This window comes from Pistacia vera, unplaced genomic scaffold (genome assembly GCF_008641045.1).
Source record: "Pistacia vera cultivar Batoury unplaced genomic scaffold, PisVer_v2 Contig524, whole genome shotgun sequence".
Classification (NCBI taxonomy): Eukaryota; Viridiplantae; Streptophyta; class Magnoliopsida; order Sapindales; family Anacardiaceae; genus Pistacia; species Pistacia vera.
Genome location: NW_022196362.1, coordinates 911985 through 927288, shown reverse-complemented (window position 1 = coordinate 927288; position 15304 = coordinate 911985). Strand labels below are relative to the sequence as shown.

At 33.6% G+C, this 15304-nt stretch overlaps 1 protein-coding gene across 1 annotated transcript; it reads left to right on the top strand.

Moving 5' to 3' along the window:
• Nucleotides 1-6713: 6713 nt before the first annotated feature.
• On the top strand, nt 6714-7992 carry LOC116106850 (receptor-like protein EIX2). Its single transcript, XM_031393157.1, has 2 exons — nt 6714-7122; nt 7226-7992. Exons 1-2 carry the CDS (start codon nt 6714-6716, stop codon nt 7990-7992), a joined length of 1176 nt encoding a protein of 391 aa, XP_031249017.1.
• Nucleotides 7993-15304: the final 7312 nt, after the last annotated feature.

Here is a 15304-nt window from a genome sequence, read left to right as displayed (position 1 = left end):
AAATAAAAAGGAGGTATGTGAATATAAAGGTGTTCTTCCTAAAGTGTTACTCAATGTGTGGCAGGTATGTCTGCTTGTTTTGGCCTGTTCATCACTAGAATTTCGCCTAATTTCATGGTCTGCCATCCTCATTGAACCGTGAACGTGTTTTTGTAGTCTTCATTATATCAAGAAAGCATTACTTTACATAACAATGCAGTTACTGAGAAATTGCATGTAACTGAGAGTGTTTGATTTTCAGAATTATGTTGCATGGAAAGGAAAGAAATATGAATACAAATATAATATGAGGATACTCAAAAATGCCGAAGCAAGCATTAATTGTTATCATACAGAAATTTGTTGATAACATTATAATTTCATACCAGAAAGTCACATTTTACTGGGGAAGAAAGAAAACCATGAAACATAAAACTGCGTAAGAGAAAGTCCAGGCTCCAACTTAACGCTGGCCAGCTTGACTTTTTAATTTATTTTTATTTCAACTTGGAATTAACACGTACTTTTTGGAAACCCCACAATAACTTCCACAAAGTACACATCACGGGTTGGATTTTTGGATCTAAAACATAGGATAAACTTCTTGCAAGGTTGATACTGGAGGATTAACTATTCAATAATATTAGGTCCCAATCTCATAATCTTCGTCGCAAATAGGTAAAGACCCATACAACCAAGTGTGATCCATTTTGTTAGTTGACCAATGATGAACTGCCATATTAAGAGTTATAAGAAAAAGTTGTGTAATTAAGTTGTGGATCTAATAGTACTCTTAACTATTTCGTCTATTGACATTACTGAAGACTTTATTAATGGAAAACACAATTGGTAACAACTATTAATATTATATATTATATAAAGAAAGTTTATGATAACCATCCCATCCCTCTTTTATTTTGATTCCATTTTTCCAACGAGATTATGCCAACCAACCCTAAAGGCTTTTGTCACAAGCTAGTCAAAAGATGGTGATTAACATTCAAATATTTACACTTATATATGTATACCAAGTTACCAACCCACTCCATATTTTTTGCAATGCATGGTTAATTTAAGGGGATACCATTCGATAAACTTCTTCATTAATTGCAAAAACTCTAACTTATTAGACCATATGATCCCAAAGTTAATAAGAACTCAATATCCTCAATAATATTAAGTCTAGCTTTAAATATTATATTCATTCTTTCTAATTGTGTCATCTCTCCCTTCGATTTTTCCAAAAGGAACGAAATCATGTATGCCAGCCAAAAAGGCTTTTCTTCAAGTCAAAAGGAGATGATTATATTAATTGAAAAAAATAATAACACCTATTGTTTGTCAGCTTAACAGTAAAACCCCTATTGTTTGTGTCTGTTACTTACAACCTAATTTAGAATTGCACATAGTGACTGTTTGTAACTTAAGTTTTGAATTGGTTTTAGATTTGATGTTACCAAAAATCAATTGCATAGTTGAATTCAAAAAAGGGATTTAACTCATGTTTAGACCATCATCTTTGTTTATCGTCTACTTAATGCCTAGTCGTTTGTCTATTAGTGTGGAAGTTGCCTTTATTGGTAGCTCCGATCAGGTAATCGAATCATAAATGTGATTAATCAATGATCCATGAAAAGATATCATAATATTAATAGATATTTGATAATATTTTTTTTATTTTTTGCTGTTTAAGATGACTGAATTACCTTTTGTTACATTACAAATATATATATATATTATTTTTTATTTTTTTTTTTTAAAAGTGAAAACAGACATGATCGGGTATAGGTTCTGTATTCTCTTACCCATTTATATTCTCAACCTGTTTGATCCATACCCATTCCCGTCTTTACCTGGCCTGTACCTGCCCTTCTGCCAGGTCTAACTATGATCCCTTATTAGAATAATAGTCCTTAAATTTTTTATTATACTGTGTATCAATAAGTTTTAGTTTATTCTTTTAATCAAACTCAATTTATTCCTAATAGCTGTGATTGCACTTAGTTTTTTTTTGTACAAAAACTTTATATAATATTGATTAGATATTCATTTTAATTTTCTAATGATTTTTAAAAAAATTGAAGGAAAATAATATAGAATTAACATGATTTTAATTAGTGTTAAATTTTCAACCAAATAGGAATTTGATATCATTCACCATAATGTGTCTCTAATTAATACAGTCGGATCACCAATACACGTTGTATTTTTTTTTTTTACTGTAGAAACTGCTTATCCTTAGGCAAAATGTGTGTACGATTGAGCAAGAAAGTTCATTTTCCAAGTCTATTGTCAATTGATCCACAAAAGCAAGACTTTGTTGTTAAAACACGTTGATAATTACTTTATATATCAATGCAGTAACTGAGAAATTGCATATAACTGAGAGTATTTGATTTTGAGAATTATGTTGACATGGAAATGAAAGAAATATGAATACAAATGTAATATGAGGATACTCAAAAACAACGAAGCAAGCATTAATTATTATCACACAGAATTTTGTTGATAACAATACAATTTCATTCCAGATAGTCACATTTTACTGGGGAAGAAAGAAAGCTATGATACATAAAACCATGTAAGAGGAAGACAAGGCTCCAACTTAACTATTTAATTTATTTTAAGAGAAATGATGCGCTTGCAATCTCTTTCCACAAACTTTTTCTCACAATTCAAACATAGCAGTTCACAATTGGTCAATCATAATTTATTAGGTGGAACCCAAATAAGATCTATTATAAACTGATCAATTATGAATTGTCATGTCAGAGTTGTAAGAAAAAAATTGTGAAAAAAAGGTGATGAATGTAACATTTTCCTTATCTTAATTTCAATTGGGAATTAACACATACTTTTTGGAAACCCCACAATGACTATCACAAAGTACGCATCACGGGTTATTAAGAACTCAATATCTTCAATAATATTAAGTCTAGCTTAAAATAATTATATATTCATTCTTTCTAATTATATCATCTCTCCTTTTCATTTTTCTAAAAGGAACGAAATCATGTATGCCAGCAAAAAGGCTTTTGTTCAAGTCAAAAGGATATGATTATATTGATTGTACAAATATATTACACTTCATATTTTCAAAAGTTTAAATTTCATACTATTATCGACCAACATGAGTTGTGATATCATTTCACACAGCAAAATTATGGAAATGAACATTGCCAGATTACTTAATGCATCGTGAATCATGCTCTACGTGCATAAGACGATCTGTTAGAAAATAGGAGAAGCTAAACAATAAAATATAATTTTATCAAACACCAGCAAATCCCTTTTCCAAAAGTTTGTGGACCTGACCCAAGGCTCCGTTAGTGGAAAACACATGGCAATATGCATGCAGAAGTATGCGATGGGTCTGAGGCTCTGAGCTAATTTTCAGAGATAATATCTACTTCTAGTTGTTTTGATTCTGTTCCTTTTCCAGAAAAGAGTTGTGGATTCTGACGTTATAAGTTGCAGAGAAGAGGAAAGAGAAGCTCTACTCTATTTAAACAGGGCCTGGTGGATTATTCTGGCATTCTCTCTTCTTGGGGAAATGAAGATGATAAAAAAAAATTGAAAGAAACAAAACATAAAACCGTGTAAGAGAAAGTCAAGACGCAAACATAACACCGGCAGCTTGACGATTTCACACTTTACTTTTTGGAATTAACACTTACTTTTTGGAAACCCCACAATGACTACCACATAGTACACATCACGGGTTGGATTTTTCTATCTAACTATGATCCCTTATTAGAATAATAGTCGTTAAGTTTTTTTATTTATACCGTGTATCAATAAGTTTTAGTTTATTCTTTTAATCAAACCCAAATATATTCATAATATAGCTGTGATTGCACTTAGTGTTTTTTTTTTTTTTTAACAAAAACTTTAATTAGTATTGATTAGATATTCATTTTAATTTTCTAGTGATTTTAAAAAAAATTAAAGGAAAACAATATAGAATTGACATGATTTTCATTAGTGTTAAATTTTCAATCAAATAGGAATTTGATATCATTCACCATAACGTATCTCTAATTAATACAGTCGGATCGCCAACGTGTATTCACATTGTGTTTTTTTTTTTTTTTACTGTGGAAACTGCTTATCCTTAGGCAAAATGTGTGTACCATTGAGCAAGAAAGTTCATTTTCCAAGTCTATTGTCAATTGATCCACAAAAGCAAGACTTTGTTGTTAAAACACGTTGATAATTACTTTATATATCATGCGAATTTTGTTGATAACAGCACAATTTCATTCCAGAAGTCACATTTTACTGGAGAAGAAAGAAAGCCATAAATATAAAACCACAAAATCACATTTTACTGGGGAAGAAAGAAAGCCATGAAACATAAAACCACGTAAGAGGAAGACAATGTTCCAACTTAACTATTTAATTTATTTTAAGAGAAATGATACACTCACAATCTCTTCTTACAACCCCACTAATAACTCACAATTAGTCAATTATAATTTAGGTGGAACCAAATGAGACTAATTGAACTGATCAATTGTGAGTTCCACGTTGAATTTGAGAGAAGTTGGTGAAAGAGAAGTGGGTGTAACATTTTTTTATTTTAATTTCAACTGAGAATTAACACATACTTTTTAGAAACTCCATATGACTATCACAAAGCATGCATCATGGGTTATTAAGAACTCAATACCTCAATAAATTAAGTCTAGCTTAAAATAAAATTATATTCATTCTTTCTAATTATATTATCTCTCCTTTTCATTTTAACAAAAGGAACGAAATCATGTATGCCAGCAAAAAGGCTTTTGTTCAAGTCAAAAGATATGATTATATTGATTGTACAAATATATTACACTTCATATTTTCAAAGTTGAATTTTATACTATTATCAACCAACATGAGTTGTGATATCATTCACACAGCAAAGATGGAAATGAACGTTGCCAGATTACTTAATGCATCGTGAATCTGCTCTACGTGCATAAGACGATCTGTTAGAAAATAGGAGAAGCTAACAAAAGATTAATACGATGACAATAAAATATATTTTATCAACACCAGCAAATCCCTATTCCAAAAGTTTGTGGACCTGACCGAAGACTCCGTTAATGAAAACACATGGCAATATACATGCAGAAGTATGCAATGGGTCTGAGCTAATTTTCAGAGATAATAGCTCATTGTTACGCAGTGCTTTTTCTAGTTGATGATGGATGGCTATGTCAGGTGGAGGTTCCTTCAACATCTACTTCTAGCTGTTTGATTTGTTCCTTTTCCAGCAAAGAGTTGCGGATTCTGACGTTATGAGTTCAGAGATGACGAAAGAGAAGCACTACTCGTATTTAAACAGGCTTGGTGGGTGACGATGGCTTTCTTCTTTCTTGGGGAAGTGAGGATAAAAAAAATTGTTGTGAATGGAGAGAATCCAATGTCGTCAAACGGCCTTGTGCAAAGACTCGAACTTAGGGGCACCAGAGATCTCAATGCACCATCGGAAGGTAAACTTAACGCGTCTTTACTTAAACTGCACCATTTAAGCCTTTAGACCTCAGTTACAATTATTTTAGTGGGAGCCCAATCCCTGAGTTCATTGTTTCCCCACCAATTGACGCATCTTGGTCCTCTAACGCTGGTTTTAAAGGACAAATTCCCCACCGGCTGGGAAACCTTTCAAGGCTACAACTTCTTGATCTCAGCGGTAATGATGGTTTATTAACGCTGGAAACATTGAGTGGCTTTCTTCTTTAAGATATCTTGACTTAAGGGGCAGCGATCTTCGTGAATCAATGATTGTTTCAAGTCATTAACAAGCTCCCATTACTCACAGAATTATCTGTAGTTTGGTGTAATCTTCCACAATTATGCCTTGGGCTCCCCTAAAAGTCAATGCTACTGCATCTTTTGTGAGCCTTGATCTAACTGGCAACCATGTAACCAATTCTATATACCCTTGGTTGTTCAATGTCAGTAGCAATCTTAACCAACTTTCCCTCGATTTTAACCTTTTACATGGTTCAATTCCTGAAGCTTTCGGAAATTACATGACTTCTCTTACCAGTCTCTCCCTTAAGTCCAACGACCTAGAAGGTGGCTTTCCAAACTCCATCGGAAATATGAGTTGTCTGGATACGTTAGAGTTATCTTCCAACAATCTGACAGGACAACTCTCTGGGTTCTTTAAAAATCTATCTGGTGGATGTACAGAGAAGAAGTTGGAGTTTTTGTATTTATGGGGTAACAAAATCACGGGATCTGTGCCCAATTTTACAAGATTTTCATCCTTAATAGATTTAGGACTTGGACAAAATCAATTAAGCGGAACCATTCCCAAAAGCATCGGACAAATGTTTCAGCTTAAAGTTTTAGATCTTGGTGACAACTCCTTGAGAGGTGTCATTTCTGAAGACTTTTTCTTAAATCTCTCTAAATTAGATAGTTTGGTCTTGTCTCATAACTCTCTTTTTTTGGAAATTAGCGATGATTGGGTTCCTCCTTTTCAACATATTTCGTATTTATCTCTTGCCTCTTGCAAAATGGGGCCTCATTTTCCAAAATGGTTCAGAAATTTGGAATCACATGGTCAACTTCTCCTTTTACTTGATATCTCGAATGCTGGAATCTCAGATACAATGCCTAAATGGATGTAGGATGTATTAAATTCAGCATTCCGTTTCAACATCTCATACAACAATATCAAGGGCAATCTCCCAGATTTTTCTTTACGAGATCCGGTTCGAGATTCCATAATAGATATGAGCTCAAATCATCTTAAGGGACCAATTTTGTCACTCCCTGCGGGTGCAACTCACATTAATCTTTCTGGAAATAAATTTTCAGGATCAAGTTCTTTCATATGTTCTGCTTTTGCCGAATATTTGACCTATCTTGACGTCTCTAATAACCTACTCTCGGGAATGCTTCCGGATTGTTGGATAAAATTTGAAGAGTTGGTTGTTCTTAATCTGGAAAGTAATGGCTTGTCCGGAAAAATTCCACCCTCAATGGGCTCCCTAGGTAGTATTGTAACATTGAGATTGAGCAATAATAACTTCTTTGGAGAGTTACCAATTTTGAGCAACTGCACCCGGTTGAGAATTTTAGATCTTCAGGATAATGCATTATCCGGGAAGATACCTGAATGGATTGGGGAGAGTCTACCACGTTTGCTAGTTCTTAGTCTAGGATCTAACAGATTCAGTGGGAATATACCTTTAAAGTTATGCCGTCTAGCAAAAATTCAAATCTTAGACCTTTCCTTGAACAGTATTTCTGGAAATATACCCAAGTGTTTCAACAATTTCACAGCTTTGCCTGAAGAAAGGAGTTGCCATAACCTATGAATTCGATTTCAATCTCTATGGAGAAATACATTATGTTGACAGTGCATGTTTGACATGGAAAGGAAGTAAATATGAGTACAAAAACACTTTGGGTTTAGTCAAGAGCCTCGACCTTTCCGATAATAAATTGGATGGAATAGTTCCTGAAGAGATTATGAGTCTAGTAGGATTGATTGCCTTGAATCTTTCCAAAAATAATTTCAGTGGAACAATTCCTCCCAAGATTGGTCACTTAAAATCATTGGATTTCCTAGATCTATCAAGAAATCGATTTTATGGTGAAATTCCATCAAGCCTTTCTCTAATAAACCGCCTAAGTGTTATGGACTTGTCAAACAACAACTTTTCAGGCAAAATTCCAACAGGCACTCAAATTCAGAGTTTCAATGCCTCAGTGTATGCAGGGAATCCGGAACTGTGTGGCCTCCCACTCCCAAAAAAATGTCTCGGAGAAGAACCGACCCAAGGTCCAGCTACTATTGACATTCCAGAAGATGAGATCATAACCCTTGGGTTTTACATAAGTTTGGCCCTCGGTTTCATTGCAGGGTTTTGGGGTGTTTGTGGCAGTCTAGTGCTTAGTCAGTCATGGAGACATGCCTACTTCAATTTCTTGGCTAATATCAAAGATAGGATCTATGTGATAGCAACGATAAATTTTGCCAAACTGAAGCAGAGGTTTAATAACTAAATGGTAATACTTCTTTTAATACTAGCAAGTGTGTGCAAGTTATTATGTTTAACTTTATGCGTAATTTGCTTCTAAATTTGTGATTTGGACAAGAAATTTATGGAAGTCAATTTTTGTCTCCTTCTCTAAACGTGAAATGATTTACGTAGATCAGTTTAACTAATAATGTTGTGAGAATGTCTTTAACATCAATGTTAAGTGTACTTCCAAATAAATTCTAAAACGTCTTTGGTATTATATGTGCTTATTATGGTCTACACTACGAGATTGAGCTTCCTCAAATGTGTTTGGTGTTGTTTCAAAAGTTAAGACTAAATATTTTGTTTTTTTATCGTAAAAGTTATACATGATTATACAAATAATACTGTATTTTCTAATACAAATTTTTAGGGTACAAAATAATTCGAAGAGTAGTATAATAACAATATATATGTATATAAAAATTATATCTAGTAATAATTATATGTTTAGTTTTTGTTTTCCTTTCAGTTGAATGTTATTTCTCAAAGTAATGCATTTTTTTCTTTTCCCAGGCTCTGGCAGCAGCTATTATGTGTCTGTGATGACATTCTCTCCAGCTAATTATGTAGTTCATATTATGTAATGTTAGATTTTTCTTATGGAAAATAAAGAAAATGAGAATGTTACCATCTTATAAGATCAATGAATTCCAGTAATTACTAGTTAATATTGTCAGCACTCAAAACTCTTCAAATTACGTTATTGTTTTGCAAGTTTTTTGATAATTATTTATCCGAATTGCCTAAAAATTATAAGAGTTTGGAGTTTTTGATCATGCAGTGATATGGGTACAGGTACTCCAATTAATTCATGTTTATTGTTTGTGTTTAATTTTGTATTTATTTTATATTTTTATGAAAAATCTTTTTCAGATAAACAAATTGTTTGAAATACTGTTTGAAGTTTGAAAATCACTTGTTTTACAATATCCTACTTCAATGTGGAAACATCTTCTACAATCAATTAAATTGGTTCCCTCACCTTAGACTCCATCAATTAAATTGGCGCCACAAGAGCCCTAACTCCACTTATGTTACAGTCTCACCTCATATCTGCTTTCTGCACCTCTCCGAGTGTAGCCAATCGGTTCTCACTTCTTCCAGAACCTTAACAATTGTTTACAAGTAAAGATGGACATGGAAGGCTAATCTTTGATCTGCGATGGTCTCAGTATGGTTGAAGAGGACGAACAAGGCAATAAGATTAGCTACTACAAAGGTGAGTACCGTTTAGGTAAGATTCGTCAAAAGAAAAAAAAATTGAAAATGTGATTTATCAATTTACATTTTGAGTAATTTGATTTTCCCAAATTTTAGATAATTTAAAGGATTTGCTCAGATTCTTGAAGCGTGACGATCCACAGACGTAAGAAGTGTTTAAGCAAGACTGTAAATGGAACATTGTGTTTAAAGATTTTTGAACACTGTCAAGATGATCGTATTTTGGTCATTAATGCAGGTGATTACAGATAATTTGTTTTTGTTTATATATTTATTTATAATTTATTCAGATGAGCTTGTAATGATAATTTTCTCACTTGGCATTTTGCAGTGAAGGTTTTGGTGTTTTTGACTATGCCCTCTATGGGGTTTGAAGTCTTCCATTACATGTACTGACACGGTCCCGGTGAAGTGATTGTATCACTTCTTGAGGGTCCTTAGAAAATTTGGAATGGTAAGCTTAGAATTGGAAATGTGACCGAGTTGACAAAGTATTACCAATTTTATTGTTAAATAGCAACTAATGCTCATCATGTCTCTGCTTATATGTTTAATTTTGGTGAATTATGTTGATTTGTTTTATCTATTGTTATTATTTTTGTTAATGGATAGTTATAAATGTATACAGTGAAGCATTCACGGACAATGACTGGAAGTTAGTACAATAAATTCATGATTGCCTCTTTCTCTCTCTCTTTTTCCCTTCTTTCAAGGGTTGGATTTGACTCTTTGTATACCTCTTTGTAAGGCTGGTATTACTCAAAATCAAATAGATTAATTTTAGACAAAAATTAATTCTGCCGTGGGAGAGGAAATATGTGGCTGCTGTGTTTTTCTTTTCAAAGAAAAGGTGAATGATGAGTTAACCCTTATATTTTTCAAATAACCTTTTTCTTTTATATTGAAAACTTAGTTACCCTATTCCCATTTGGAATAGACTTGGGCTCCAACCCAAATACCCCATGTTACCAAACACTCCCAATTAGATATTTATTTTATTTCAACATTATCTCAATTAAAAATCAATTAATATATATATATATATATATGGCTTCGTTTGGTTCAAAATTGGGAATACTACTCTTAGTATTCCCAAAAAAGTTAAACAGTAAAATACCCAAAAACTCTAATTTTTGGGAATACTACTTTCAATATTATTTAATTTTTTCTTAAACCCTCTAAATTTGTTAATTTAATTAAATACCCCTAAATATTTTTTAAAAAATTATAAAAACACCCCAACAATCCACATTTACCAGATTTCGGCCACCACCACCAGAAAATGGTCGGAATCTGGTAGGATGGCGCACTACTGACTGAATCTGGCCAGTAGTGCGCCGATCTAGCCTTTTCCGACCAGATCCACGGTGGATCTGGCCAGAAAAGGTCAGATCTTTGGCCGTAACAGTCGGTCACGACAGCCAACAAACGGTCGTCGTTGACCATCAATGACGACCGTTTGTTGGCCGTCGTTGAGAGCAAATACGGTCAGATCTGGTCGTAGATCTGGCTTTTGCCGGCCAGATCCACCGTGGATCTGGCCGGAAAAGGCCATAGCGGCGCATGACCGGCAAGATCCAGCCGGTCATGCGCCGATAAGACGACTCCAGCCACCTCCGGTGGTGGTGGCCGGCTGGGGGTATTTGAGGGTGGGTTAGGGGTATTTTTGTTTAACTTTTAATGTTTTATTATAGGGGGTATTTTGTAAAAAAATAAACATAGGGGATATTTTATGAATTTATAAATCTTACCTCATAATACCTGCCAAATTCAATTTTTTTTTAACTTTTTTTAAAAAACTTTTCTCAAAATCCCTAAATTTTGAACCAAACGAAGCCTATATGTTTTAACATTGAACAATAATGATGATTTAATTAAATATATGCGAACACATATTTAAACGTAATTTCACTTATTTAATTTTTCTAATAACTTAAATAAAGGCTACGACCTCAATAAATTTAATTGCACTATGAAATTACCAAGATACCAGTTCGCCTAAAAAGACGAAAACACCCTTCTTTCTTTTGGGCTCTTAAATTATCTTCTATGTGTGTGACCCATAAGCTTTTCATCATATCGGCAGTGTATAGTATCACGGTTAACACCAATTAATCGTCTCACTATACACAGACCAAGATTGGCCCCTAGCAAGGCGTCATGGCCACCCGATAGATTCGGATTCAGCAAAGTAGCTACCTATCAACGATATGGTTATCATACAATTCAATCATTTCATCATACGTTATCTCTACGAGACGAAGGCATAGAAATAGTGTCAACCTTCGGTTACTCTCGATATTATGTATTCAGTTTCTGGACCAATGACCTGTATTATAATCTGGATAGAGCAACAACTCAATCCCACTGTAGCCACAGTTTTAATGTTATTGCCATATACTGAATTACACCGTGAGATAACTTCTCCCGTACCCAGGAGTGATGAATCTTTTGTCTATCCGTCATAGTCTTGATACACTCCTTGATGCAGCCAATCACCACCGTATTGACGGCTCTGAATAGAACTGCGTTAGGTTAGTGTCAAACTGCACCAATCGGTACACAAGGCGCTCCAGTGATCTCAAGTCTAAGGATCACATACACCACTATTCGTTAGAGGATTTGTTCCATAGACACTGTGGTTACTATCCATATGGAATCATCTGGTAGGTCTTTCCAGTGAACTTGCTATGGTGTCTTCACCTACAGCAAGCACCCATGTGTTGCACCAGGTTGTCACCAAACAACCTTGACAAGTGAGATCATTCACTGCCTTTCAACAGGGTCGTTCAACACTATGATAGCCTTAACGTATTATTTGTGCCCTTACTTCAGAATAATACAGGGGCTACGGACGTTTCTAGAATGACCACCATATGTACTCATAGGGTTCTCACTATCAAGATTTGAAACACTTGATACCCTCGTCACGGTTCTACCATTCTAAGGACATATATCAATACATATTGCAATAATAATGATTTACGCGATATAGAATAAAATGCCTTTTATTATTGATTAATGAACATTATTACAAAGAGTCAATTCTACAATAATTGATTGGCTCTAGGGCATCTACTCTAACAATCTTCCACTTGCACTATAGCCAATCATTCATGTATTTAATACCAAATGATCTCAAGTGCTTTTCATGCTTCTGCTACGACAGAGGCTTTGTTAGTGGATCTGCGAGATTGTCATCAGTATGCACTTTACTAATCTGCACATCTTTCCTCTCAACTATCTCTCTGATGAGATGGAATCGTCTGAGTATGTGTCTGAACTTCTAATGAGACCGTGGTCCCCTGGCTTGAGCAATTGCTCCATTGTTGTCACAATAGATGTCTATAGGATCAACAATCGTGGGAACCATACCAAGTTCAGTAATGAACTTCTTAATCCAGACTACCTCCTTGGTCGCATCTGACAATGCAATATACTCAACTTCTGTTGTAGAGTCTGCTACAGTGCTTTGCTTGCAGCTCTTCTAGCCCACTGCACTGCCATTGAGACAAAATACAAACCCTGATTGCGATCGATAATCATCTTTGTCCGTTTGGAAACTAGCGTCCTCGATCCGACCGAAGAGCTTTAATACTTTTGCCCAAGATATTCTGTACTTCATTCCTGAATTCCTTGAATTTATCAAAGGTTTCAGATTTATGTCTCATGAGATTAACATAACCATATCTACTGAAATCATCAGTAAATGTAATGAAGTATGAATATTCACCTCTGGCCTCAACTGTTAGTGGACCACATACATCACTGTGGATGATGCCTAACAGTTCAGTAGCCCTTTCACCTTGTCCTGTGAAAGGAAACTTGGTCATCTTGCCTAACAGGCATGATTCGTATACCTCAAATGACTAAAAGTCAAAAGGATCCAAAATTTCATCCATTTTAAGTTCTGCAATGCGAGTCTTATTAACATGACACAATCTACAGTGCCAGAGATATGTTTGGTTTTAATCGTTATGTTTAGCTTTCTTGGTTTCAATATTGAGAATTTCTTTATTGTCTAAATCAAGAACATATAATTCATTATATAACTTTGCAAGCTTGACGTGGAGGATTCTATTTATAAACTCATTAACTGCAAAAGCTGAAATTAATCAGATTAGTCACACGTCAAGTGATTACCTTAAGCTATTAAGAATTAAAATATCATCAATATTTGAGACAAATTCTCTCTAAAAAATTGTTAACTACTTCGTCTCTGTTTTCCTTTTCTTTACATTTTTCTAAGCGGAAAGAAATTACGCTATCCAACTCAAAAGGCTTTTGTCACGAAGACAAAAGATAATTAATATTATACAAATATCTATGCCTTTATTTACAATTAAAAGCGAAAATCTTAGGAAAAAAGCGCGGACTATACTATTATAGTACATTTATCCTTAATAATAATAGTATGTTAAATGATCATCAATTAAATACCGACAATGGACTTTCATATGATAAAAGTATACCTTTTAATACACACATTAATGTATGAACATATGCATCATGAATCATATATGAACATGTTATAGCAACCGATAGAAAAACAAATTCGTTTTGTATAAGTCTATTGACTTGATAGAAGACTTCATTTTACTGGGGAAGAAAGAAAACCATGAAACATAAGACCACGTAAGAAAAAGTCAAGACGCAAACTTAACCCTAGGCAGCTTGACTATTTCACACTTTACTTTTTGGAATTAACACTATACTTTTTTAAAACCCCACAATGACTACTACAAAGCACACATCACGGGTTCGATTTTTCTGTCTAAAACAGACCATGGACTTCTTGAGTTGTGATATCATTTCCAATAGCAAAATGTAGATTGCATCGTGAATCACGCTCTACGTGCATAAGACGATTTGTTAGAAAATAAGTGAAGGTAACAAAAGATTAATATGATGATAATAAAATACCATTTTATCAAACACCCGCAAATTCCTTTTCAAAAAGTTTGTGGACTTGACCGAAGACTCCGTTAATGGAAAACACATGGCAATATACATGCAGAAGTATGCAATGGGTCTGTGCTAATTTTCAGAGATAATAGCTCATTGTTACGTAGTGCTTTTTATACTTGATTATGATAATGGTTATGATGAAATGTGATGCTTAATTAATTCATATTTTTATGTTACGCAGTGCTTTTTATACTTGATTATGATAATGGTTACGATGAAATGTGATGCTTAATTAATTCATATTTTTATGTTAGTAGGGTCAATTTCTGTTTTTATATTAGTGGAGTCATGGTGTAGTAAAAATTTCCATTCTTTCGTTTTCAGCCCAGGAAAACTTTAAAAATTTGACAGAAAGGTCCGTTCTTGTAAACAAAACCATAAAAATATATATACATAAATTATTAGAATTAGAATGGGGTTTTACAGAATGTGGCACTATAGTGTTCAAAGCTTCGTAAAGATATATCTACTTCAATTTCTTAATTGATGTAAAAGATAGTGATTTGTGTTTAATTTTTTCAACGTATCTCCATAAGTTGCTTTCAAATTGTGATTTGTGAGAGACAGGGGATTGCTGCCTTTCCTCCTCTATATGCCTAATGAATAACAAGTACTCCATAAAGTATTTTCAGCTATTTTAAACGTCATTTTTTTTATTTATTTTACATTTAATTCAAATTAACAAATTAAACATTTTTTAGAATGAAAATTTTTTTGGTATTTATTTTATTTTATTTTGCTAATAGAAGTACTAGCTTGATATATATATATTTTTATGAAAAAATCTTCCTTAGAAAAACAAATTGTTTGAAGAATCACTTGACAAATTTTTGCCATAAAACACTTATATTACACCTTCCTACTTTAATGAGAAAACGTCTTCTACAATCAAGCAAAGTTATTGATAATCATCAGCATTGAAGGCTTAATAAATACTTTGCTTTTAAATTTTGGTAATACTTTAATTGATAATGTCATTTTCACATCATAAGATTCAACTCCTTAAAACGTGGTAATTGAATGCATGAACATGTTAAACAAGCATATAAGAGAAAGCAAAATTCGTTTCCCATGGTCGGTTGACTTGATCGAAGACTTTGTTG

Bases quoted from the DNA above. Each gene is read 5' to 3' on its own strand.
- LOC116106850 (XM_031393157.1), top strand. From the start codon at position 6,714: ATGAGCTCAAATCATCTTAAGGGACCAATTTTGTCACTCCCTGCGGGT. The intron at 7,123-7,225 runs GTTTGCTAGTTC...TTCCTTGAACAG, and splicing joins GATTGGGGAGAGTCTACCAC to TATTTCTGGAAATATACCCA.